This window comes from Penicillium argentinense (genome assembly GCF_028826775.1).
Source record: "Penicillium argentinense strain IBT 30761 chromosome Unknown utg000005l_segment0_segment0, whole genome shotgun sequence".
Taxonomy (NCBI): domain Eukaryota; kingdom Fungi; phylum Ascomycota; class Eurotiomycetes; order Eurotiales; family Aspergillaceae; genus Penicillium; species Penicillium argentinense.
Window position 1 is genome coordinate 5212042 of NW_026622664.1, and position 24335 is coordinate 5236376.

At 51.3% G+C, this 24335-nt stretch overlaps 12 protein-coding genes across 12 annotated transcripts; 5 read left to right on the plus strand and 7 right to left on the minus strand.

Moving 5' to 3' along the window:
• Positions 1 to 1600: 1600 nt before the first annotated feature.
• On the plus strand, positions 1601 to 2576 carry N7532_006752 (putative transcription factor RfeG; the record flags this gene model as incomplete). The annotated part of the gene is made up of 3 exons (XM_056619246.1): positions 1601 to 1720; positions 1787 to 1831; positions 1935 to 2576. The coding sequence occupies 3 exons, from the start codon at positions 1601 to 1603 to the stop codon at positions 2574 to 2576; spliced, it is 807 nt and encodes a 268-aa protein (XP_056475405.1).
• Positions 2577 to 4343: 1767 nt separating this feature from the next.
• On the minus strand, positions 4344 to 4674 carry N7532_006753 (NADH:ubiquinone oxidoreductase subunit NDUFA3; the record flags this gene model as incomplete). The annotated part of the gene is made up of 2 exons (XM_056619247.1): positions 4344 to 4390; positions 4491 to 4674. 2 exons carry the CDS (start codon positions 4672 to 4674, stop codon positions 4344 to 4346), a joined length of 231 nt encoding a protein of 76 aa, XP_056475406.1.
• Positions 4675 to 5053: 379 nt separating this feature from the next.
• N7532_006754 (dolichyl-diphosphooligosaccharide-protein glycotransferase) lies at positions 5054 to 6600 on the plus strand (the record flags this gene model as incomplete). Its single annotated transcript, XM_056619248.1, has 4 exons — positions 5054 to 5195; positions 5246 to 5356; positions 5411 to 6117; positions 6181 to 6600. 4 exons carry the CDS (start codon positions 5054 to 5056, stop codon positions 6598 to 6600), a joined length of 1380 nt encoding a protein of 459 aa, XP_056475407.1.
• Positions 6601 to 6972: 372 nt separating this feature from the next.
• On the minus strand, positions 6973 to 7520 carry N7532_006755 (PET191 family protein; the record flags this gene model as incomplete). Its single annotated transcript, XM_056619249.1, has 3 exons — positions 6973 to 7159; positions 7251 to 7392; positions 7496 to 7520. The coding sequence occupies 3 exons, from the start codon at positions 7518 to 7520 to the stop codon at positions 6973 to 6975; spliced, it is 354 nt and encodes a 117-aa protein (XP_056475408.1).
• A 281-nt stretch (positions 7521 to 7801) lies between these two features.
• Positions 7802 to 9418, plus strand: N7532_006756 (sterol esterase; the record flags this gene model as incomplete). The annotated part of the gene is made up of 2 exons (XM_056619250.1): positions 7802 to 7994; positions 8052 to 9418. The coding sequence occupies 2 exons, from the start codon at positions 7802 to 7804 to the stop codon at positions 9416 to 9418; spliced, it is 1560 nt and encodes a 519-aa protein (XP_056475409.1).
• A 975-nt stretch (positions 9419 to 10393) lies between these two features.
• On the minus strand, positions 10394 to 11230 carry N7532_006757 (calcineurin-like phosphoesterase; the record flags this gene model as incomplete). The annotated part of the gene is made up of 1 exon (XM_056619251.1): positions 10394 to 11230. The coding sequence occupies one exon, from the start codon at positions 11228 to 11230 to the stop codon at positions 10394 to 10396; it is 837 nt and encodes a 278-aa protein (XP_056475410.1).
• A 704-nt stretch (positions 11231 to 11934) lies between these two features.
• On the plus strand, positions 11935 to 12719 carry N7532_006758 (uncharacterized protein; the record flags this gene model as incomplete). The annotated part of the gene is made up of 3 exons (XM_056619252.1): positions 11935 to 12129; positions 12214 to 12224; positions 12290 to 12719. 3 exons carry the CDS (start codon positions 11935 to 11937, stop codon positions 12717 to 12719), a joined length of 636 nt encoding a protein of 211 aa, XP_056475411.1.
• An 871-nt stretch (positions 12720 to 13590) lies between these two features.
• On the plus strand, positions 13591 to 15371 carry N7532_006759 (Amino acid/polyamine transporter I; the record flags this gene model as incomplete). Its single annotated transcript, XM_056619253.1, has 3 exons — positions 13591 to 14211; positions 14276 to 14720; positions 14776 to 15371. The coding sequence occupies 3 exons, from the start codon at positions 13591 to 13593 to the stop codon at positions 15369 to 15371; spliced, it is 1662 nt and encodes a 553-aa protein (XP_056475412.1).
• A 418-nt stretch (positions 15372 to 15789) lies between these two features.
• Positions 15790 to 16738, minus strand: N7532_006760 (uncharacterized protein; the record flags this gene model as incomplete). The annotated part of the gene is made up of 3 exons (XM_056619254.1): positions 15790 to 16131; positions 16234 to 16640; positions 16699 to 16738. 3 exons carry the CDS (start codon positions 16736 to 16738, stop codon positions 15790 to 15792), a joined length of 789 nt encoding a protein of 262 aa, XP_056475413.1.
• Positions 16739 to 17374: 636 nt separating this feature from the next.
• Positions 17375 to 21755, minus strand: N7532_006761 (putative RSC complex subunit (Sth1); the record flags this gene model as incomplete). The annotated part of the gene is made up of 4 exons (XM_056619255.1): positions 17375 to 17599; positions 17662 to 21305; positions 21388 to 21589; positions 21663 to 21755. 4 exons carry the CDS (start codon positions 21753 to 21755, stop codon positions 17375 to 17377), a joined length of 4164 nt encoding a protein of 1387 aa, XP_056475414.1.
• An 82-nt stretch (positions 21756 to 21837) lies between these two features.
• Positions 21838 to 22308, minus strand: N7532_006762 (uncharacterized protein; the record flags this gene model as incomplete). Its single annotated transcript, XM_056619256.1, has 1 exon — positions 21838 to 22308. One exon carries the CDS (start codon positions 22306 to 22308, stop codon positions 21838 to 21840), a length of 471 nt encoding a protein of 156 aa, XP_056475415.1.
• A 455-nt stretch (positions 22309 to 22763) lies between these two features.
• On the minus strand, positions 22764 to 24293 carry N7532_006763 (uncharacterized protein; the record flags this gene model as incomplete). Its single annotated transcript, XM_056619257.1, has 5 exons — positions 22764 to 23349; positions 23415 to 23692; positions 23747 to 23862; positions 23935 to 24102; positions 24167 to 24293. 5 exons carry the CDS (start codon positions 24291 to 24293, stop codon positions 22764 to 22766), a joined length of 1275 nt encoding a protein of 424 aa, XP_056475416.1.
• Between the last annotated feature and the right edge of the window lie 42 nt (positions 24294 to 24335).

A 24335-nucleotide genomic window follows, 5' to 3' on the forward strand; every position in this document is an offset into this window, starting at 1 on the left:
CGCACTACTCAGTAGTAAGTGCTGGGGAGTTGACGTGCAGGCCTGCGAACCTCCAATCTCACATGGTTCAAAGTCAAATCTCGTCGGATTCGAAAGGACGACGATGACTTTCTTTTTCCTGCCCCTTCATGGCATCAAACACGGTGGGCCATGCTGCGACCGTCACCTCACTCTCCTGCAGGATCCGCCGAGTCGAGACCAGACAACTGTGCGATCTCCGATCTGAGCGCGCTGACAGATGCGATCGCTGAGTGGCGGGCTGCGCTGCCCAAAGCCACGCATTCCTGCCCAACGCCCTACTCCGCCAGGTTGGACCGGTGGCAACGTCTTTGTGCTCGCCCTGCACGGTCTGCCATCAGATTGGTCTTGACCGACCCCCGAAGTTGCAGAAGGCGAGAAGATCACCCTCTCTCCAGGCCCGATTTGTCCAACTTGGACCTGCTCACGAGCTCGGAGGGTCGGTCCCGAGGAGGGTTACGGAGTACATACACTTCATAACGCACCCTACTACGGAGCTACGTGCCTTAGTGTCTCTCGTCGGATTGACCGCTCCGTCGTACTGCTCCTCGGAGCAGCATCGTTTCCCTCCGATCCTCAAGAGATGATTGGGGTGGGGACTATGGTCGTCACCGTGGAGGGCACAGACTCAGTAGCAATCCAAGCTGGAAGATGATGGGGGGATCGACCCTTTTTCAACGTAGCCAGGGTGGATGTGTGTGCCTGACCAGGGTCGATGACTCCTGCGACCGCATAAGGCGGCTGCGGGCAGGGTCGCGCATCCCTCTAAACCGTATTCGACCGTGCATGCTTTGCCTTGATAGTGGGGAGTCGTGGCACCAGCCCAAGAGGACGGCCCAACCGCCCTCTTCCCAGAGCCCACTTTAGTTCGCCCCCTCCCCTTCTTCTCTTCCTTTCCCCCTCCTTCAACCTTTCCTCTTCTTTCTCTCCCCAAACCTCCTCTCCCCAGCCTCTGCAATCCACCCCCCACTTGGAACCCGACCGGAATACTATAGTGCGGCCACAACTCAGTCCAGAGGAACATCAGCCACTCCTCGGTCTCCCGTTTCCTTCTCTCCTGAAACTCCTTCATCTTCGAGCCTCGCAGACTTGATTCAGTCGCTCGGCCACGTTGATTTGACTTCGATATACCCTCTTAAAAGGATACCACCGGACAACCAGTTGTGACCCGTCCCAAGGATCTCCCGGATATTGTTTTCCCAAGGACACCAGTTTTGCTATTCTGCCGACCACAAGGATCCCATGAATTCTCTTTGAGGCCATCTTCCCTGGACTGTTCTGTCGATTCTGCTGCATACTCCCCTGGATCTCCAACAAAAAAAAAAAAAAGAAAACAAAAAAAAAACTCTCCTCCGCGTCAATTAAAGCATTGACGGACGACCTCGGACCCTCTGCCCCGGTCGCTCAATAGACAAACCTTGTACTTCCCACTCAATATAACGGACACCAACTATCTGCCGTCAACTACCCTCAAGGACTCCCAAGGATCTCACATCTTCTCCCACCGGACATTTCATTTTCTCTCTTGGCCCGTCGGACCTGAGGCTTCCCTTGCTCGCTGGATATTTCCTCGGACCACATTATGACAGGTCGTCAAAATGAATACTTCATTCCGGGCGATGGAATCAGCCGCGAGGTGATCCAAGCAGATATCTGTCGCTATCTGGGGAACGATGCGCTCGTGCGACCCGGCAACCACGGTGTCCGTCCCCTCTTGCCCTTTGCTTCGTCGTAATTTTCAGAGCGTTGAGACTGACCCAACCAACAGGGCCGCCAGGGATTTTTCATCCGTGCCTATCGAAACCTCACATCTGTAAGTGAAACCCCGCAAATACCAACCAACCCACCAAACCCAGGGCTTCCATCCGGATCCAAAAGGACCACCCAGCTGACCAACGGACTTGTCGGACATCCAGGAGATGATCGCTGATCTAAAAGCTGACTCCGCTCGTTGGGAGGCAGACGTGTCGCGGCGGGCTGACCTAGGCTATCCGAGAGGTAGTTATGTTCAAGATATGAACATCTCTCACGCCCCTAACACTGTCCCAGCCAACTATGCCACTTCGGCCATCCATGAGGTTCGCCAACAACAGGGGCCTTCCCCAACCACTTTCAGTGCTGCTCCCGCACAGCAATACATGGATCCTTATTCCCAGAGTCCGTACAGCGGATCCCAGAATGCCCCTTACAACAACAACCCTTCCTACAGCTCCACTCACTCGCCCTACGCTTCTGGCCAGGCTCCCTATCCTCCGCCTCAGGTCTCCTACTCGGGCCCGTCCCAGCCCGTCGTGACGGCTGCTGACATGCACCCTTCTTCTTATACCTACTCGAACACTGGCTATGGTTACGAGGGCGGTGGCGGCCGAAATGCCCCCAGATACCCAGGACCTGGTTATGATGCCGAGTCGGACTATTCTCCCGTGACCTCCGGGATGGCATACCCTACCACTACTGCCCCGGATCCCCGGATAGGAATGGAGCCGAGATACACTCCGGAATACGAGCGCAGTAGGCCGCAGCCAACCCGCGAAAGAGACCCCCATCGTCGGCGGTAAAAGAGAAAGAAAAAAAAAAACACAAACAACAGAAAATCTCCCAGAATTGACACCGATCCTTTGTCTCTCCTCCCCACCTTTTGTCGCCGACTGGAATGATGATCAATTGCTTTGTTTTTTGCCTTCTCTTTCCGGAACATGCTGCAAACCTGGGAAATAATGATGTCGACGAACACAAAATTATCCTGGACACTCTCCGCTTATACCATATCGACTATGCTATGCTTTTCTTCCTCTCGAACTCCATATTTCCCTTCTTGAAATGTCCAGGAAAGTCTCCGGCGCCAGGCCGGACTTGAAGCCTGATTTGACTTCATCATGTGCATGGCCCCCCCCCCTGTCGGGACCAATTTCTACCATCCGTGGGACATGGATTGCTTTATCCCTTTTGCCGTGGACTGGATATCCGCTGGAAACCATTCGGCCATTCCTTGTCCTACGAGTATGGTCTTGTCAGAGGAACTTCCTCTGTTTTAATATCCTGCGCTATTGTGCAGTTTGCCAGATAGGAGTAGGAGCATTGTCTGTTGAAATGGGGTTTCCGGAATGTTGCTTCCTTGGATCTGAACTTTTGTCCTTAATGACTTGTTCCCCGGATACTCGCTGTGCTTGACTTCCTTTTCTTTTTCTTTTCTTTTTTTGCTTCGGATGCTTGTTTCACGGTGTACAGGACATGTGGTTCTTTTTTGCCGAGCAATTTTGACATTTCCATTTGATTTCTTTTGCCCTGACTGGCCGTGTCCATGAAGGTGCCCGAGGCTTGTCCGGTTCCTGTTTGCTTTTTTCATATATCTATTTTCCTTCCTCGTGGCTGATGGGAGAGATTGCTGCTATAAAGCGACGCTGATGAACCAACATGTAGATATGAGCATATACGGCGTTCATCTGATCTGGCTGACGTTCTGAATTTTTGATCGTTTTCTCAATATAACGAACCCTTTATCATTTAAGCTCTGTTTGATTCTTAGGTTACACTCTGTATACTCGTTCTTGGATGAAATTTTCGTGGACAAAGGGCAGGAGAGTAAAGAACAGCCGGCCAACGACTTGCGTAACATTTTCTGATTCACCGGCTCACATGGGCTTCGCCCGCGCGGGCGTGTATTGTTACAGGTCACACCAGTCCAAGTGTTTAGTGTAAAGTGTATAATGTACCAGATGCCATGACATTACTTGAGGGTTGTCAATATTAATCCACGATACTTCTACACAATGCAGTGTACGCGCTGTATATGAAAAGTGCCAAGCTTGTACAGTGAATAACTCTCGAGCTTTATTATGACTGACTTGCCAAAATTTTATCCACCCCCACTATCCCATTTCTAACGTAGAAGGTCCATGGCTTGCGAACTACCAGGAGCAACCGTAATATTAAGACACAAGGATGTTTTTTCAAGCCCAAAGCAGTCTTTCCCACAGATGTGCGAGGATATTAGAAAGATGATGAATGGGGGAAAGCGACTTGCTTGTCGGTTATATGATAACTCTCAAAAACTTAGTAGGTACACAGTAGCGTCAGTTCTCGAGATCCGGGATTCCAAGACAGCACACACTCGCAAAATTGGTATAAAAGCACCTCTCCGTGAAGCACAAGGGATCAAAGGTCCAGTCGGTCTCGATCAACGGCAACCAAGCCAAACACAAGTGACTATACTGAACCTCGTAACTTCCTCGGGTCACCATTCGCTCAATCCACATCCTGATTCGACAAAAATCGAACTTTTATTTTTATCGTTCCGAAAGTTCGAAGTTCAGGGTGCGATCGCTTTACTCGTCCTCGAAACCCTTGGGCGGGTTACGCGGGCCAGACGGAACTGTTGGCATTGAGAGTGATGGTTAGCTCGAAACTTACATCGCATGTAATTTTTTCAGAACGCGTATCAGACGGTGCCTGGGAGGGAGTTGGGTCCTTACGAGGATATGACATGGGGATCGGCGCAGGGTCAACGTCGCCCAGGTAGCGGCGAATGGGAGGGACAACGGCCAGAACGACAGGGCCGGAGAGACCGATGAGAGAGGCGAAGAAGAGCGCGGGCTTCTCGTGCGCTGCCCAGCGGAACCAGCGGGCAGGCTCCTTCCAGAGCATGGGGTGAGACATGGCGATTGTGAAGGTCGACGGACGACGAGGAATTCGAGCGAAGTTTTTCGACGGAAGAGTCGTTGCGGGACCCGGGAAGATAGTCGATCACAAGCTCGGAACGAGACGGATCGAGAGCGACAAGTACCAACCCGGTAGTTAGCAAGTTGAGGTGGTGAGAGGTGGGCGGGGAGGATCGAAGTCGGAAGGCCGTGGGGAAGAAGCGAAGTTCGCAGTTCGGAGATGCGACCCAGAAGTCTTGGCGCCCGTCCCATTAACACGTCGCCCTTTCGGGTGATCTATACAACCTTCAACTCCCCCTCCGCCACAGGTTCGCCCTTTTCTTCTCGGTCTCTCTTCTAACCTTGGTGTGCAATCCGCTGTGCGGAAGTGTTCCAAGATGCGGTGGTGCCTTGCCTTGCTTCTCTTCTGCTTCTTGGCTGCGGTCAACGCTCTGAGTAGCTCCGGCAGCCGCCTGCTTGTCGTTTTGGACGACAGCACAGAGAAGAGCCTTTACTCAACATTGTGGTCTGACTTGGAAGGTAACTGAGGCTTCCTAAATGTCGCCGGTCTATGCTAACACCGATCCTAGGACGAGGATATGACCTTGCCTTCGAGTCGCCCAAGAGCGACAGCTTGTCCCTCTTCCAGCATGGCGAGCGAGCTTACGACCACCTCCTGATCCTTCCGCCGAAATCTAAGGGTGAGCAACACCAAAAAATATCATACATATCTATCAATTGACTCAATGGCTTAGGTCTCGGCCCCAACCTTACCCCGAAGAACATCCTGGACTTCCTCGACAAGGACGGTAATATCATTCTGGCCCTCTCTGGCCGGGCCTCGACCTCCAGCGCCGTCAGCTCCCTCCTTTTGGAAGTCGACATTCACCTCGCCAATGACCGGTCAGCCGTTGTCGTTGACCACTTCAACTATGATACCGTCTCGGCCGCCGAGAAGCACGACGTGCTCCTTCTCAACCGCCCTGGACCTCTGCGATCCGACATTAAGGCATTCTTCGATGGTGAGGGCGTCATTGCTCTCCCTCGAGTCGCTCCCCAGACTCTGGGCAATACTAGTCCCCTTGTCTCGCCTATCCTCCGCGCCCCCGAGACCGCCTATGCCTACAACCCCAAGGAGGAGATGCCGTCAGCCGATGATATCGAAGCCACCGGATCTCAACTGAGCATTGTCTCTGCCATGCAGTCCCGTAGCTCTGCTCGCTTCACAATCCTCGGCTCTGTCGAGGCTCTGGAGGACCAGTGGTTTTCGGCCACTGTCAAGACCGTCGGCGGCAAGAAGACCCCCACAGCCAACCGGGAGTTCGTGAAGCAATTAACTGCTTGGACCTTTAAGGAAACTGGTGTTCTGAAGGTCAACAACATCGAGCATCACCTCGCCACCGACGGTGAGATCGCTGCGGAGGATCTCAACCCCAAGATCTACCGTATCAAGAACGAGACTGTATGTAAACCTTTATCTCACAGGCTGAGTGGTGTTTGTGCTAACGGACCTTCGGTCTAACAGTTCTTCAGCATCGAGATGTCGGAGTATGATTACGACAAGTGGGTTCCGTTCGAGGTTCCCGCCGGCGATGAGCTGCAGCTGGAGTTCACCATGCTCTCGCCCTTCCACCGTCTGAATCTTCAGCCCACTGGCCGCACCGAGACCGGCGTCATCTACAGCACCCAGTTTGTCACACCTGACCAGCACGGCATCTTTTCTTTTCGTGTGAACTACAAGCGTCCTTTCCTCACCAATGTCGAGGAGAAGCATGAGGTGACAGTGCGTCACTTTGCGCACGACGAGTACCCGCGCAGCTGGGCCATCAGCGGTGGCTGGGTCTGGATTGCCGGTCTCTGGTCAGTGATTGCTGGATTCCTGGCATTTGTCGTTGTTTGGCTCTACTCGGCTCCCGTTGCCGACAAGAACAAGAAGACACAGTAGATCTGAATACCATTGAATTTTTCTGATAACGATGTGGACTTTTCCAGTACAAATATGATATCATTTTGCTGTTTGCCATCATACTCATTATTCAGTCGAGGAAGTGTTCCGTAGATGAAGTGGTACTGGTGTAATGCATTTTATGTGACCTATATACCGGTGTCTATTGGAAATGGAGGATTGCGCTGAGATACCCGAGTGGAAGGACAAAAAGAAATAAATCAAAAGAACTCCAGACCATGCCAGCATGAATCAGAGCACTCCGTGCATCGATGGTTGTCATGCACACCACCGCTGTCTTGGCCCATCATGCAACCTTCACGTTGTCCGCTTAAGAGGCAGAGTAGCCTTGGGTCCTCTCAGCTTATTGATTCACAGACCTCGTGTCTTCTCCGGGTCCATTTGTACCTCATCTCCGCTCAGTTCCTTCACAGTTGTATAAGCAGGACGACCGGCATACAGCTGGTCCGAAGAGCCCGACTTGCGGCCCTCCATTTCCTTCGCGGCGGCAATGGGGGTATTTCCACGGAATCGCTTCGTCATATCGATCTGATTGCGCCTGTGACAGAAGTTCCGTCAGCCATTGTCTCTACTTCTCTAGATCCAGTCTCCGATCGCGAAAGGAACAGGTGATCGACTGATCGACTCACTTGCACTGGTTAAAGGCCTTGCCTAGCTGCTGACATTGTTCGGAGAGGGTCTCGAAGTTTGGTGATCTGAGACAGTCCGCGGGCTTATTGCGCTGGACCATGATACAGTCCGAGTTCTGGAGGCATTGAGCCACCGCATCGCCTAGAAGTGTCGCACGCAGATTAGCTCAGATGATGCGAATCGGGCTGGTCTCGCGGCCGCGGTGGATGGCTGAAGGGACACCCGGGGATGCAGTGCGACTCACGGAGTTCCTGGCACGAGCCCGGCATGATGACTCGAAGTGCGCGCCTTGCTTAAATTCGGCAGAGGGACGATCGCAGCTTTCTACTTCGGCTTCACGTTTCGATTTGGCGTCGCAATCAATAGCAAACTCGGACAATCACGCTCAGCCCGATTGGCCGACCCCGGATGAGGTAAGCGCACCTTTCACATGCGGAGCTCTCCCATGACGTCGCTTCCTTCGCCCTTCGTTCTTCATGTTTGCGATTTCGATACACCGGCTTGGTCTGAAATTATTTATGTATAGACTGGGACAGAGCCACCTCTCATCATGGCGCGGGTTCCTCTGATCGGGAGGCTTTTTTGGTATGCATCTGACCTGCAGTCCTCGCGAGGTACCCGGTACCTGGCCAAGTCGTGGCAACCTAACACAAAACTCTCCAGGTTCGAGTACCTGGCACTGTTTGGATCGCTGATACTTGTGTTACTCGAGACAATTATTCATCTTATTACCTTCTGCTTGCGTGAGTGAATTCCCTACTCCACCCTTATGTAGGAACTGTCACTGACTCGCGATACAGCAACGCCGATCATTCGCTTCTGTTACGAACAATCCAAGTCCCTGTTCAACGTCTTGATCCCAACTGAAAATCGCTACAAGCGCTCGAAAGAGGAGACGTTCGCTGGTTCGGTCGCCGAGGCGTCTGATTTTACCGACATCTGCGCCCTCTTTGGATACGAGGCGGAGGAACACATTGTCCAGACGAGTGACGGATACCTACTGGGATTGCACCGATTGGCATACCGCAAGGGCGAGGAGGGAAGGCGGGTCAACCAAGGGCCCGGGGGCCTTAATAAGAAAGTTGTCTACCTCCACCATGGTCTTCTCATGTCCAGCGAGGTCTGGGTTGCCTTAACAGACGAGCAACGATGCCTCCCCTTCCAACTGGTTGAAAAGGGATACGATGTCTGGCTGGGTAATAACCGGGGCAACAAGTACTCCAAGAAATCGGTCCATCATTCACCAGGCTCGAACGAATTTTGGGATTTCTCGATCGATCAGTTCGCTTTCCACGATATTCCTAACAGCATCGAGTACATCCTCGAAGTAACGGGCCAGCCGTCGCTCTCATATATCGGATTCTCCCAGGGAACCGCACAGGCATTTGCAACTCTTTCCATCCATCCGCTTCTGAATCAAAAGGTTGATGTGTTTGTGGCCCTGGCTCCCGCAATGGCCCCATCGGGTTTGCGAAATCGCATTGTCGACTCGCTGATGAAAGCTTCTCCGGATTTCCTATTCTTGCTTTTCGGCCGGCGCAGCATCCTCTCCTCGACAACAATGTGGCAGACAATCCTCTACCCGCCAATCTACGTCCGGATCATCGACACGGCGTTGGCAGCCTTGTTCAACTGGCAGTGCCGCAACATCGCCCGCACACAGAAACTTGCCGCCTATCACCACCTTTACTCCTTCACGAGCACCAAGTCCGTGGTGCACTGGTTCCAAATCATTCGCAACAAGAGCTTTCAATTCTACGATGATGAAATTCATGCTCCCTTCAGCATTGTCGCAAGCGAGCGGTTTTACAAGCCAGTCAAATACCCAACCCGGAACATCAAGACCCCCATTGTGCTTCTTTATGGCGGCAGCGACAGTCTCGTTGATATCAACGTGATGTTGCGAGGTCTTCCATGTGGGACTGTGGCCAGGGAATTTCCCACCTACGAGCATCTCGACTTCTTGTGGGCAACAGATGTTGACCGCCAAGTGTTTGGCCATGTATTTGCTGCGCTTGAGGCTCATAGCCGTGATGTTGCTGCTCCGGGGTTGACCCCACCTGAACCAAAACTCACCGATGGTCGTGCATTTCCTGATGGACTTGCCTCGAACACCTCTATTCAACGAGCGAAGGTCAAGGACACCGCTTTTGGAGGCACTAGATAAATGCAGTGATGCATCTACTGGAAGTTTGAATTTGGATGACGCCACTCCTTTGTACATATCATCAGGCACAGTCTTACGCACATGCCCCATCGCGTACATTGAAGATTAGACTTCATGGCAACGACCTCATCTATTTTATCTTGATTACATATAGACCTCCAGCGGCATGCCTGACATCATCTCATCACGCCTCGTGGGGGCCATGTCTCCTGAAACTTCATCTCGTCTCGCTTTCAAGCTGCCTACCTAGGCACCGGAGTGCTTTTGCTATTATACCAAAATGGCACCTTTTGACTCTCGCCTGTCTCATATGCACATACAGAGTCCCATCTGAGGTACACAGCATTGCACATCACGTCAAATCACCGCACTAATTGGAGTACAAGACTCCGACAGAAATCCTGAGAATCGCCTACGAAACACCCGCGAAATTGAATGGATATCCCAAACTTCTTCTCTTGTCGCATACCGGCAAAGAACCACTCCTCGTCCCCGCAGATCCAACAATGCCGCCGGTAGATCTGACGTTCGACTCTCCCTTTATAGGCTGAAGGGTGGATCAGGTCAACGATACCTCTCAGAGAATTGTCACGATGATGGTATCAGCAGAAGGATCTTCTTTGTTGCAGATGAGAAAACAGCGAATGACAAGACGTTGCTTATGGTCCAATCTCTGAGACGCAACGGAGATGATAAAATCGATACTGTGAGTTGTACCAGAGCAGACTAACGCTCAGGCGATCAATGTTGAAATAGGTGTGATGAGCATAGGAGAATTGAGGGCTGCCAGCACGGATGGTGTGTTCAATCCCTTTGGGCCACCACCACAAAAAATGGACTGGCTTCTCGAAAGCAGCTTTAGAAATTCACTTCTTGCCGTTGATCTATTGTCTATTATCTGTGATTGAGAAATCTTCTGAACATGTCGAGGTACTGCGCAGAGATTGCCTTATGAATCAAGCTCCGTTTCAGATATCATATGCAAATCACCATTGCAGGGTCAAACTGATTTGGCCCGGTTTCCGATAATGGTTTATATCCTAGCTGGTTACTCACAACCAAAATCCCATTGTCCTTAAATCTGGTCGAGTAGTGAGTATGTCCGAAAACCCAAGCCTTGACACCATCCCATTGTTGGGATAGAAGATCTGTTGCAAAGCTCGAGCTCCACGGGCTATTCGCATATTCGGGTTTCGAGGTTTTATGTAGAGAAGGAGCATGATGTGTCACAACCACGATGGACCTTTCGTCTGAATGTCGATTTTGATTTTCTTGATGGATGGAATGAACTTCTTCACGCAGCCAGATCAAGTCAGACTCGTGGGCCGCGTTATGCTTCTCTACTGTCCAATCTTCAATTCGTTTGAAGTCTTTGGATCTGGATCGGACGTTATCTTTAGCCTCATCTGGAATATGAGACCAAAGCGCACTTCCCACAATCGTAATGCTGCTTTCTGGCACGTCGAAGCGACGCTGGTGGAGCAAGACTAGCCGTCCATTCAGACATGGTTCTTGTTCAAGATCCCTAGCCTTTTCGAGAGTCGATTCAAAAGATAAATCGTGAAATTCATGGTTTCCGAGAACGAGAAAAACGGTCTGGAAATTCCGTGTCTGCTTCTGCAGAAATTCAAGATACTCTTTGTAATCCGCTAAACGTCCAACGTCACCGGCCAGGATCAGATATTTCGATCGCACGGGAATTTCGACCGAGTCGTATTCCCCACTGACTTCCAGATGAAGGTCGGATAGTACCTGGAATGCCACGGGCCCTTTCGTAGATCCAAATGGCGGCCGCGAGCGTCGAAGCACCATGTCTGATCATTCAGGGTGTCGATAGTGCGGAGGTCAAGATTTGATTTGCGGGATGGAAAAGGTTTCCAGAAATGCCAAGACTGGCGATCAATGGAAGCAAGCCCTAACTACAACGGGATGCAAAACCGACCAGCAATAGTATGTCTTGGAGGTTCGGTTGAAACTGTTCATGCAATTTACCCACACTGGTGGATCATTTAAACATACGTGTGAAGACCCCGCCGTCAATGTGGCCCATGCCCATTCTGTCTCCCATGAGCCAAGCGTGACATGCAGCTAGGACCATAGCCTCCACATTTGATATGGACAGGGTACCATCTCACTTCTACAAAGACATGTGGTTTGAGGATCTTCCGGTGTTTTCCGTTTGAGAACCTCTTCGCTTAAAGGTGGCGAACGAGTCCCCAGTGTCACTCTTCTACCCTTCCTCTTGTCCTTTTTAGCCTATTATCTCAACTACCATCACATATTTTCTCCCCAATTTCTCTCTTCATTCCATCATCCTCTTTGCAGTGGGATCTTGTTTAAGATTCAATATATAATGCCGAAATACGTCCTTACCGGCGTTGGTGGGAACATCGGCAGTATCGCGGCATCTTATGCACTAGAGATCGCCCCGCCGGATACCACTCTGTTTTTACCACTCCGATCCCCAAGAGATTCCAGTTGAGGCTCGTCATTCCTGGTCAGAGAAATGGGCTACTATGTCTCTGGCAAATTACGATGATATCGACAGTCTCCAGAAGGTCTTCGCAGGACCTGAAGCTGTGACTCTGACCTCTACCTGGGCATCTGGCCGTCGACACCAACAAGCCCAGAACGTGATTGATGCTGCAAAGACTTGCGGGGTTCGTCGAATCTGCTACACCTCTTTCGTTGGTGCCGACGACCCCGCCCCGGTAAATGAGATGCACTTCTTGCCTCGGAATCACAAACAGACTGAGGCTCCGATCCGGGCCTCCTGACTGGAATTTAACATCCAGCGTGACTACCTGTACATCTGTACATCGACAACATCCCCAACTTCTTCGCTCCCTCTTGGATGTTTTGTGGGAACAGGTGGCTGTCAAATTCCGGGGCGGTACCTGGTGCCTATGTCGCGCGTGAAGAGTGCGGTCGAGTGCTGGCTCCCCTCCTCTTGGGTCGAGGTAAACCGAACACTGTGTATAATGTGACAGGCCTTGAGGCTATCACCAACGAACAAGTGTTCCGATGGATCTGCGACAATGTCAAGGATCAGGGACACATTAGCACTGTGTCTGATCAGGAAATGAAGGATTACTGGCTGCAGCGTGGTTTGCCCACTCCAGTGTCAGGAGACTTCTCGCAGACACCTATGAAGCTCTGCATAGACGATCTTTTGTGCTGTCGTGAGATGGTTGCCAAAGGATATATGGCTAATGCTAACAATGCTGTTGGGATGCTTGCAGGGCGTAAACCACTCGCGTTCCAAGATGCGTTGGCGAAGTATACGGGTGTCCTCTCTTAGAGATCCACAAGTGAGAATTGAGATGAACTTTCATCACGACTAAAATTGATTCACCTTTGCGGGAAGTTTGAGTAACGTCGACATTATCCGACCTTTTACATTCCCTGTCACTCTGTGGCCAGAACATGTATCGTCTACGTATGGCGTAACTTCGCACGCCTTTCAACTTTCCCTGTGCCTGTTTACTTTGAGATAATGGCCTTTTCACGGCCCTCCAAGGAATTCCCTCGTTCACAAACTCAGTTAGCTCTCGGGTTCCATAAAATATCTGACATTAAAGCCCAACCCCAATTCCAGAAGTAGCTCGTACTCTGACCATTTAAAGTTCGACGCATGAAATCTCTATTATTCTGGAACTATTTTTCTCTTGAAGCCCCAGTCGCCACTAAGCGTGCGCCTTGATGGAGACATGAACAATCCACAATATGGAAACGTGATGCGAGTTTTATGCCTTTTCCTTTGTCCTAATATTAGTGTGCATGATTGGCGCGGAAGTCATGAGGAATGACTCTACCTGGGATAGATACTTAAAGCCGGATGAACCGAAGAATGTAATTAGCTCTGAGCTAGGAGATCTCTCCAAATTTGGCTCGATTCATGTGAACTCATGGAAAACTTGAATCATTGTTGAATCAGCTTTCAAATCCAAGATAGTAAATAACAGCCTGGAAATTGTTTTCAAGATCCTACACGTGCGCATGCAGATCAGCTCGCTTCCATGCAACGTGATAGCTTCTGCCAAGCTCTGTAGACTGCGTGATAAGATTATCTGCGGGGAAGGATACTTAACTACCTTGGGGTACCTTCAACAACTTCAACCTCCACCCGCCTCCCGGTCATTTTTTCTGGTCCTTTCGCTGATTTATTCAGAATGGACAATCCTCGTCAAGATATCGAGAGAAATGATCACATCACGGAAAACGACAATGAATATACAGATGACCCGCAACACACCCTCAACAAGGGAGAACCCAACGCGAGGGCTGATGCAGCCATTGCGGAGATTGTCAGTGCCAAAAGAGGGCTGAAACAGCGCCACATCCAAATGATAGCCTTGGCCGGAACGATCGGTACCGGGTTATTCCTCGCAACAGGCAAATCTCTAGCAAGGGGTGGACCACTCGGTATCCTGATCGCGTATTGCATCGTGGGTATGCTCATTTGCTGCGTGGTCCTCTCAGTAGCCGAAATGAGCGCTCTGGTTCCTCTTTCTGGTGGTATCATCCGACATGCAGAGTGGTTTGTGGATCCCGGCCTGGCGTTCGCACAGGGATGGAACAGTGTGTACGCAAATGCCATCTTACTCCCAGCCGAGATGGTTGCCTGTGCTGTCATCATCGACTTTTGGACTCATATCAACCATGCGGTGTGGATAAGCGTTCTTGGTGCGCTTCTGATCACGAGCAATATGCTCCTGGTGAGCTTTTACGGCGAATTAGAATTCATCTTTGCAATGTTGAAGATTGCCTTGATCGTTGGCATAAACATTATGGTCAGTATTCGACGTCCTTTTGCATTGACGCCGCTGGGTTGCCTTCTCTGACTGTTTCCAACAGAGTCTCTGCATCACATGTGGTGCAAGCCCCCAGGGCGAGCCAATTGGTTTCCGGTTTTGGGGAGATCCAGGACCTTTTGTGCAGTTCCTCGGTATCGCGGGCTCATGGGGCCAGTTTCTGGGATTCTGGCGGGTGTTGGGGAGTGCAGCCTATGCATTTTCCAACGTCGAGAACATATCAGTTGCAGCGGCCGAAACCCAGAACCCTCGTCACAACATTCCCAAGGCTGCTCAGCGAGTTTTTTGGAGGATATTGATCTTCTACATTATTACCATGTTCTTCATGGGTCTTGTTGTCTCGTCGGATGATAAGGGGCTGCTGTCTAATGCTGGAGATGCCGGGGCTTCTCCATTTGCAATCGCGGCTACGAATGTTGGGATCAGAGCGGTTCCTTCTATCATTAATGCTGTCGTTGTGACAAGTGCTTGGAGTGCTGGTAATTCTGGTGAGTCATAGTCATTCCTAGAAGCTACTAGGAAGCAGCTACTGACGAAGAACAGCCATGCTGGTTGGAACCAGGACATTATATGGTCTCGCTCAAGATGGACATGCTCCCAAATTTTTCACTTGCATCAACCGGTTTGGAGTTCCTTGGCTCTCTGTCACCGCGGTTGGATCTTTCATGCTGTTGGGATATATGACTCTATCGTCAGCGGCTTCTGTTGTTTTTGATTGGCTACAAGAATTGGTCTCGGCTGCATCATTAGTGCACTGGATCAACATCGAAATAATCTATCTGAGGTTCTATTACGGTTGTCAGAAGCAAAATATAAGCCGCGATGAACTCCCATGGAAAAGTCCTTTCCAACCCTATGCGGCGTGGATATCCATGTTCTCGTTTGGCATCATTCTTCTGACTGGTGGCTTCTACATTTTCATTGATGGTTATTGGAGTCCCCAGACCTTCGTTTCATCTTACTTCAACATTCCGCTTATCTTCATTTTGTACTTCGGCTACAAATTCTGGCGAAAGACTAAGGTCGTTCCCCTGGAAGAAATTCCAATTCGTGGATTCCTTCGAATCGCACATGACAACCCAGAAACCATCCCGCCTGCAGCGGCTGGATGGCGCAAATTGAACATTCTTTGGGGCTAATGTAGAGCATTTTGGAGAAATGCCGGGCAATTCACGCAGATATCACATCTGGGACGGAAGTGCGGCTACCAGAGGACATCAAGCATCACAAATTAATGAAACGGCCCCTATTGCCCTGCTAGTTAGACAAGTGGATAGACCCATTGGGACTTATTTCAAGCACAGATCGGTAATATTTGAGTGAAATCTTGGGGCGTAAGACATAGAGCACCTAAACTTTCATCGATCGGGATATCATCTACATTTTAGCATAGTTGTTGCCAAATATACCCATATGAACAGGCAAATCATAGCAATGGGTTCCCATCTCAGCATAAGTTTCCTTGGAAATAAGAAACCAAATCAAATCAATAATTATTTAAAGCCCTTCCGCCATCCTGACAGATCCAAAGGTACTAGAACCTCTTCGGGCCAATTCTTAGACCATGTAAGCTCCACCAGAAACCTGGAATGTCTGACCTGTCATCCATTGCGAGTCCGGGCTCGCAATCAACGCAGCAATACCTGATACGTCCTCCGGAAGTCCAACACGACCAAGAGGCGACCACTTCGACAGCATAGCTTCAATCTCCTCTTCGCTCATGCTTGCTCCACCTGGGATGTACTTGGCTGCCATCTCAGTGTACATGTCTGTTTTCACGCCACCAGCCGCAATGCAATTCACGGTGATATTGCGTGGACCAAAGTCTACAGCCAGACATTTGGTCATTCCTTGGACGGCTGCCTTGGATGCAGCATAGACTGCGTGTCGGGGAACTCCCTGAACCAAGATTTAGTCAGGAATTCAACAAATTGATGTCTTGATGAAATGGAGCAAGGAGAGCGAATAGAGTAGGAGATTGAGGGTATCAAGGAAACCCACCTTGACGGCAGAGATCGAGGAAGTAAGCATAACCCTCCCAAAGTCGGCCATGTACTTATACGCCTGTTGAGCAACAAAGTACTGGCCCTTCACATTGACCGCAAAGACGGCATCGATATCGGCGCCTGTCACCTCAGACAAGGAACCAAAATGTTCGATACCCGAATTACTCACGACGATGTCAAGACGACCGAGCTCTTTCATCAGCTCTTCGAACATCGTTGCTACTTGCTTTTCGTCCGAGACATCTGCTTTGATCGTGATCGCGCGCACGCCATATTCCTGGGCTTGGATTGCAACCGATTCAGCGGCGTCCTTATTGGAAACATAGTTGATAGCGATGTCTGCGCCGCGCGAGGCGAATTTCAGCGCGATAGAAGCGCCGATGCCCCGGCTGGATCCCGTGACTGTATCCGTGTCAGCCTCTCCTTTCGCATAAATTGACCCAGGCTGGGTTCAGTATACCGATGGCGACTTTGCCGGCTAGATCTCTGTTCGTGGACATGGCTAGGGTGGGGGATCGACTGGCTGACGGGCTCTGTTGGATGGTGGGGTCTCAGACATTCTTATACGGGACACAGCTGCAGCGCAATGCAACGCAAAACTCGGTGAGAGGCTATCTGCAACCCTCGCTTGCTGCCTCGGGGTGGCTTCCATGGCTTGTTCGCGACTGCCCGAATGCGGCACAAAGACCCACTCGGATCGTCCCGCGCGCCTCGTCAGTTGTGAGAGGAGTTGCTGACTACGCATATCAGCAGATACGAGAGTACCCAAGTACATCGGAATCGAAACGAGTATTGATTCAATAGTATGTTTGAATCCCTGAAACGAGTAACTAAAGGTACATATTTGAAACAGATTGGGGGCACGTCTCTGGCCGAATGTCTAGAACGCATCGAGCACAGAGGAAGCCCACCCGATGAGACGCTGATCTGATAAAAAACAGATTCCCACCATTTGCGCGAAAGCGCATCCTTTTCCGGAATCAACCAGGCCGAATATTCATGGGAACGCCCCTTCCAGACTGCAAAGCAGTCAAAACACATAATCTCCAAATGTGAAAAACGAAAACTCCATTGTGAAAACATAGGTAGCACGTGAGGCGTAAGTAACGAAGCCAACTTTCGAAGGCAACAGGCCATCAAACTTCATCGGCACCAGGGTCGGTTCCGTTCTGAGTGCTGGCGCTGTCAAAGTTGGAGTTGTTGAACGTGAGCTTGATTTTCGGCTGACCAGGGGTACTGGCAGTCATAGGGGTATCGGCGCCTGTAGACTGCCCGTCGCCGACGACAGAGCCAGGATCGTCAAAGTTGGCAAACTCCGGGTGGCCCTCGGTCAATTTCTTCAACTCCACCACGCATTTGGCCTAAATGAAATGGGTCAGCAAGATGATTTCACAAGTAGCAGTCTGGGGAGGGTGAAGCTCACCTCGATATCATTGGCATCCTGGAAAAGAAGACTGCCGTCCTCGTTGTACGTCCTGGCATTCTGGCAAAGCAAATGAATGTCATCCCGGAACTCCTTAAGGCTCTGGTAATCATCGCGCTTGATCTTTTTCTCGATCGTGTCGACGGCAATTGGATTCTTGATGATCATGTAGTAGTCGGGATATTGCGAACGCGGCGGCGGTTTCATGAATGGATCGATGATTGCCCGCACCATTGGGCCTTCTTCGCTGTCCGACGATTCAGCCGGGATCTCCTGCTCCATCTCCTTCAGGGACTGAAGGACACTGGTCACGATGCGGTTCAGAGTAGCACGGTCGGCGCTGCTCAATGTGTCGGGAATCTTGGGTTGGCGTCCACGCTTGCGCTTAGGTTGTGGGGTCTCTTCGGCAACCTCTTCGGCCTTACGCTTAGTAGGCGGAGGGTTACGACGACGCTTCTTCTTGGGAGTCTCATCATCAACTGATGGGTCAGGGGACGATTCGACAACACCAGATGCCCTCTTGGATCGCTTCTCCTTTCTGGCCGCCTTCTCCGCCGCACGACGAGCGTTCTCTTCGACAACTTCTTCCAGAGTAGGCGCGTCTTCTTCTCCGCCTTCCATGGCATCTACTGCCCTCAAGAATTGAAGCTCAGACAGACCATCGTCGTATCGAGTGACCTTGCGCTCACGGGCGCCACGGCCGTAGACTTCTGCCTCAACTGTCTCAGTAACAGGATTGTCTTCCTGCATGTAGATGTCCGGCAGTTCTTCCTCACACATTAGACGTGGATACTTGTGGCCAGGTCCGTATTGCTCGGTCGCCATCCGCTCCTTATCAATGTTCTGGAAGACTTCCAACTCGTTTTCGGAACGAGCCATCATTTGGTTCAAGTCATCGTCGTCCATTTCATCGGACTCTCCGATTTGGTCGGCAGCTTCTGCTGTCTCCAGTAGTGTTCGAAGAAGGGCGTCTCGTTCCTCGTTGGTCGACTTGTTATCGAACTTTCCGGCTTGGATAACCTTGCCGTCCATGTCGAGCTTGAACTGTGCACGTTCGAGGATCTTCTCCTCGACGGAGTTAGAGCTGATCAATCGCATGATGCGAACCTCGTTCTTCTGTCCAATACGATGGGCACGATCTTGAGCCTGCAAATCCTGGTGAGGATTCCAATCCGAGTCATAAATGATGACGGTATCTGCAGACTGCAGGTTCAGACCCAGACCACCGGCACGTGTCGAAAGAAGGAAGCAGAAGTATTCGGAATTCGGTGCGTTGAAGAGTTTCAAGAGCTCTGATCGGTCATCAGATTTGGTAGCACCATCCAGACGAAGGTACTTTAGGCCACGAAGACGAAGGAAATCCTCCATGATGTTCATGATCTGAGTCATTTGGAAGAACATAAGGACTCTGTGACCAGTGGCCCGGAACTTGGGCAGAATTCGATCAAGCAATTCGAATTTTCCGGCCGTTCGCCAAAGAAGGTCATTGGACATGCGACTCGGGTTCATTTGATCTTCAACGGGTTCGAAGACAAAGGGATGGTTGCACAACTTTCGAAGCTGCATCAGCATGTTGCTGAGACCACGCATACCAGTCTTGCCGCCCTTCCCGTCGCTAACAACCATCTTGTTATGGGTAACAAGCTGCTTGTACAATTTTGCCTGCAGAGCAGAGAAACGACACTTGACGACGCGCTCCTGTTTATCAGGAAGATCCTTCTCGACATCCTTCTTCAAGCGACGAAGCAAGAACGGACGAAGAACCTTATGCAGTCGGCGAATGACAAGCAGCTGTTCTTCTTCGGTAAGATCAATTCGATCTTGGCCGCCAGTGTTTGCGAACGGTGTATTGAACCACTCATCAAACGACTTCACAGACTTGAAAATCTTCGGTAGAACAAAGTTCAACAGGGCCCACAGCTCGGGCAAGTTGTTCTGCAGCGGCGTACCGGTCAGAATCAAACGGAAACGACTGGTGTAGTACTGTGCCAGGCAGGTGCTCAGCTTGGAATTGGCGTTCTTCATGCGGTGACCCTCATCAATAATCATGTGAGTCCACTTGATCTTGCTGAGAAGAGGTCGATCCTTGATAATGTATTCGTAGGTGGTCAACAAGACCTGGAAGTTACCCCAGCGGATGGCCTGTTGTTGCTGCTTTCGTGCGTTCGGAGGACCCTTGTAAACAACCTTGCGAATCGCAGGGGCCCATTTGTCGAACTCGACATTCCAATTGGTCAACGTACTCAGTGGCACGATGACCAAAAACGGACCATTGTTCTGCTTCTTCTCGATGATGTACGTGATCAAACTGATGGTCTGAATGGTTTTTCCGAGACCCATCTCATCAGCCAGAATACCGTTCAAGTTGTTGTTGTAGAGCGAGATCATCCACTGGAGACCCTTGAGCTGGTACTCCTTCAGAGTGCCGCCAACAAGAATCTTGGGCTGTTCGGTGACCTCCTCTTTCACAGAGTGAGCGACCTCGTAATAGTCGTTGGTCTCATCATCGCCAGATCCGTCATCATCAGCATCATCGGCCTTAGCCCGACCCTGCTGCTCTCGAACGCTACCCTTGAGCTGACGCATCCACTTGTTGGTTTGGCCAACCAGGTGGTCAAGACGCGAGTTCTTAGCTTGTCCGAGTAGTTTCATGTAGGTCTCTTCATCGTTGGCCTTGAGAGCCTGCAGACGCTGCTTAGCAGTTCGCTCAACACGCTTTTGCTCTTCACGCTCCATGAACTGATGGTGCTGGTACATGGCACGACCCATCTTATCAAGACGGGCCTTGTTGGCTTCAGTGGCCTGCGCGAGTGCAGCGCGATGGTTGAGGATAGCCTGCAACTGGGCATTTTGCTTTTCTTTCTCGCGAGACTCACGAGCGGACCGTTGTTGCGCCTCAAGCTTTTCAGTGATCCGTGCCTCACGAAGAGATGGCCTCTTCATGCGACGCTGTGCAGCAGTGTTCACTTGGTTCCTGTCGTGTGCGATAGCCCGGCGCAGTTTGTCGCGAAGCAATCGCTGTCGTTCGAATAAACTGAGTGACTTGTATTCGATAAGAAGTTTCGTGTTTGCTGTAGATTCATTTGCGGGGGCGTCACCCTTGCTAGTATCCCAAACGCCAATGTTGACAGGAAGTTCCTGGATGGCTTTGGCGCGGCTAGTCATACGATTGTACCGAGCCACTTCTCGGTCTTCGTCAATGGACACGCGATCGAGGAAGGGGGTCGAGAAAGCGGGAACACGTCCACGCTTCTTGAGAATGGCATGATCCCGGTAAGAGATCTTGTTCAGAACCCGCTCAGGTACCTCATAGCTGCTGTACCATTCCTTGGAAAGGACCTCTTTATTCGGCTGTTCGCCAGCCTTGTCAGGGGTGCTCTTGTCGGCACCTTCGACGGTTTTCTCAGCAGCGGCGACATTTTCCGTCGGTGTAGGTGTCTGTACTTTCTTGGCAGCGAAGAGTTGTTGACGTAGCGCAGGCGGAATAAGTTCATTCTTTGACAACTTCTTGAAGGCAAAGATCTGATTGCGGAGGGTAGCCAATTGCTCGGGGGAAAATGTACCGCTGCCAACTGCGGCGGGCTTGCGTGCAGCGTTGGCGTCAGGAGTACCGCCTGTTGCGGAAGAGGTAGATACCGTACGACCTAGGAAAGAAACATGTCAGCATGAGAAAGACCAAAGAAGTTGGGCGCCATAGATAGCATGATGATCGCGATAATAACGTACCGTGAGTACCATTGGGAGCTACATCACCAGCTGAAGCAGCACCGTTCATCTGCTGCTGCTGTTGCTGCTGTTGTTGGCGTTGCGCAGCAAGCTTTTGCTTTTGGTACTGTTGCTGGCGCTGAACGGCCATAAGAAGGTTTTGGTATTTGATGTAATCAGGGCTATCAGTTGGAACTCCCGCAGCTTGCATGTCCTTGATTCTCTGCGACAATATTAGATTCTGTGTGGGTAAAATGAAAGACGAAGAACATTCTCGTTAAGGGGAGGCAACTTACCTGAATAGCCTCTTGGATATGCTGCTGGGTCAGGTTCGGCGGCAAGGACATGTTGCCGGGCGCCACCTGGGGCGCCGACTGCAGCGAAGCCATGTTTTTCGCGCGTGGTTCTTCAATTCATAAGTATCGAAAGCGACGCGTGGGGGTGGTACAATGCGTGGGAGCGGAGTGAAAGTCACAGGCTCCACTCGACAAACGCCCGGTCGCGTCCGGAAGTGAAGGGGGAGGGAGGCGCGATGGGGAAGGCGACGAGCGCGACGGGGGATGGCCCGCGGATGGTAGAGGCGACCAAAAGGTGTTTGTCGGGACTCTTGGCGATGGGAGGCGTGATGTTTGGGGCCCGTGGTCGGAGCTCCGAGGATGCGATCGATGGAGTATGGGGGGCGGGTACCGGGGTTGATGAATGGTGTAAAGAAAGGGGAATCGAGGAACGCGAATTAAGCGTCGGAAGGCGCCCAGACTGGGTAAGCAGTCGACGCCAAATGCGACGCGAATGGGGGTGGGCGACGTGGATGGATAGGGACGATAGAGGGGACCGAGTTGCGCGACTCGCTCGGGGAAACCTGGTGCTCTCAGAGGACGGCGACAACAGGAGGGAGGAGATTTCGTGCGGGTCACCTGATGCTGACTGTACGCGGTCGGGCATGTGCTGGCCAGTACGCAATAAGCGCATCCGTAGTACTGGCAAGAGTCAGGCATCAAGGCAGAAGAAGGCTCTAAGGCTCCAAGGCTCCAAGGCCACATCGTCCAAAATGAATCCTTCTTCCTTCTACTGCCCTACAAAGCAACATCCATCCACAGATAATTCGGCCAACCACATACATCTTTAGGCACTTGGCAAAATCCAGAGCTACATCAAATAGGGGACGCATCCGATTGTCATACGAATTTTGAAGGGTTATTCGAACGCAACTAAACAGAATATGCACTGTGAGAGTAGACCAAACAATGAGAATGTCGGCAACAAAGGAATAGCTCCGCGGCTATCGACCATGAAAGAATCGGCAAATCAATAAAGATAATCCATTTGTCAATGTCGTATTCCCCCAAACTCCAGAACCCCCATGCTGAAAACAAAAAGATACCACTCCGGCCACCACATTAATAGTCTCCTGCTGCCAGAGTCCGCTTCATGGGCGGTGGTGGAGGTGGAGGCTTCTTAGCCCGAGATGGGGGAGGAGGCGGGGGTGCTTTCTTGCTTAGTATTCCGGTAGTGCTACTCAATGCTGTCGCACTGGGACGTCGAGAGGCCACACTGCCATGTGAAGTCGCTGGCGAGCCTGATCGGCCATCGTAACTGCGCTCGGGGCTAGAACGGCCATATGAGCTGACCTCTTCGGAGTCGGCATAGGGATCGACGGTAGGAGCTCGTCGTTGTCCAGCCAGTGAGTCGCTCGTAGTTCGCTGGACCCATTGTGATGCCACCGGGGCTTGCTCTTGACGTAGCTGCGTGGGTCCTTCAAATGTGGACGTGCGGCTCAAAACTGGTCGGGGAACTCCCTGGTTGGGATAAAGTTCTCTTGCAGGGCTCTCGGTTACGATTGTCCGACTCGGCCGAATAGCTGGGCGGCTCTCCATGGCATTCGCGAGCTCTTCCTGCACTGGATCATACCGCTCCGAGTATGATTGAGTGGTATTCGAACGGGCTCGCGTCGCGCGACGGGCTGGTGGTGGACCTTGGCTCGATCTGTCTGTATGTTAGCAAAACCAATATATAAAACAGAGACCGACACTTTGGAATAGGATACTCACCCAGGCCATTCGTTCTTCAACTGTAGCAGCGCTTCGCGACAGCGCTCGTGATATTCTAACTGAGCATCCAGGAAAGTCCCCATGTCCATAACATTATCGACTTCCGCGTCCTTGATGTCCTGCATGCGGCGGATCACGTCGTCGTTGGCTTCTTCGTATTTCACCTTCTGGGAACGCAGCTCTTCCTCCACGCGGAAATCTTCTCTCTTGGCCTTTTCCATTTTGGAAAGCGACGTATCATAAGCCAGCCGGCGGCTGTCGAGCTTCTTTCGAGCTTGCTGAAAGATATGTTAATCACTTCTTTCCTGAGTGCGGTGCTCGGTTGGTCGAACCTGATAGTCCTTCATCTGTGTCAGAGATCTCTCCAGGGATTCAAGCCAGCTCGAAGTCGCCTGTCCAATGTAGTTCTCTTGAACGCGCGCGATGCGCTCTTCGGTCCGTCCAAACACTGGTGTACTAGTTAGTGACATGTGTCCTGTTCACAATGAAACAAACAACTTCCAGCAAGACGGGTACTTACTGATGAGGCACTGCCCATATTCAGAGTTTCCGTCAAAGTCCTCTCCATGGCTGACCATACTGCTGCCGAGATGGGCTACCGGAAGGGTCTTCTCCTTGTCATCTCCCTCGCTGCGCTTCGAAATGGCCTTGACATATGCGGTCATAGACTTGTGAATGCGATCAACGCCTGGAGTGGTGAAAAGGTTAGTACAGATGCGACGACAAACTAGCCGGCCAGGGTTGGTTCCTACCTTCATGTCGCACGCCCATCTCCGTTTCCATTGCCTTGAAATCATCGGAGACGGTCGTCTTGGCCTCTCCGCCCATGCGCTCGCCGGCCCATTGCCTGAAGCGGCCGATTCTCTTGTTCACGTGCATGGTGAATCACGATCGCCGGGGTGTCAACACGACCGGTCTGGT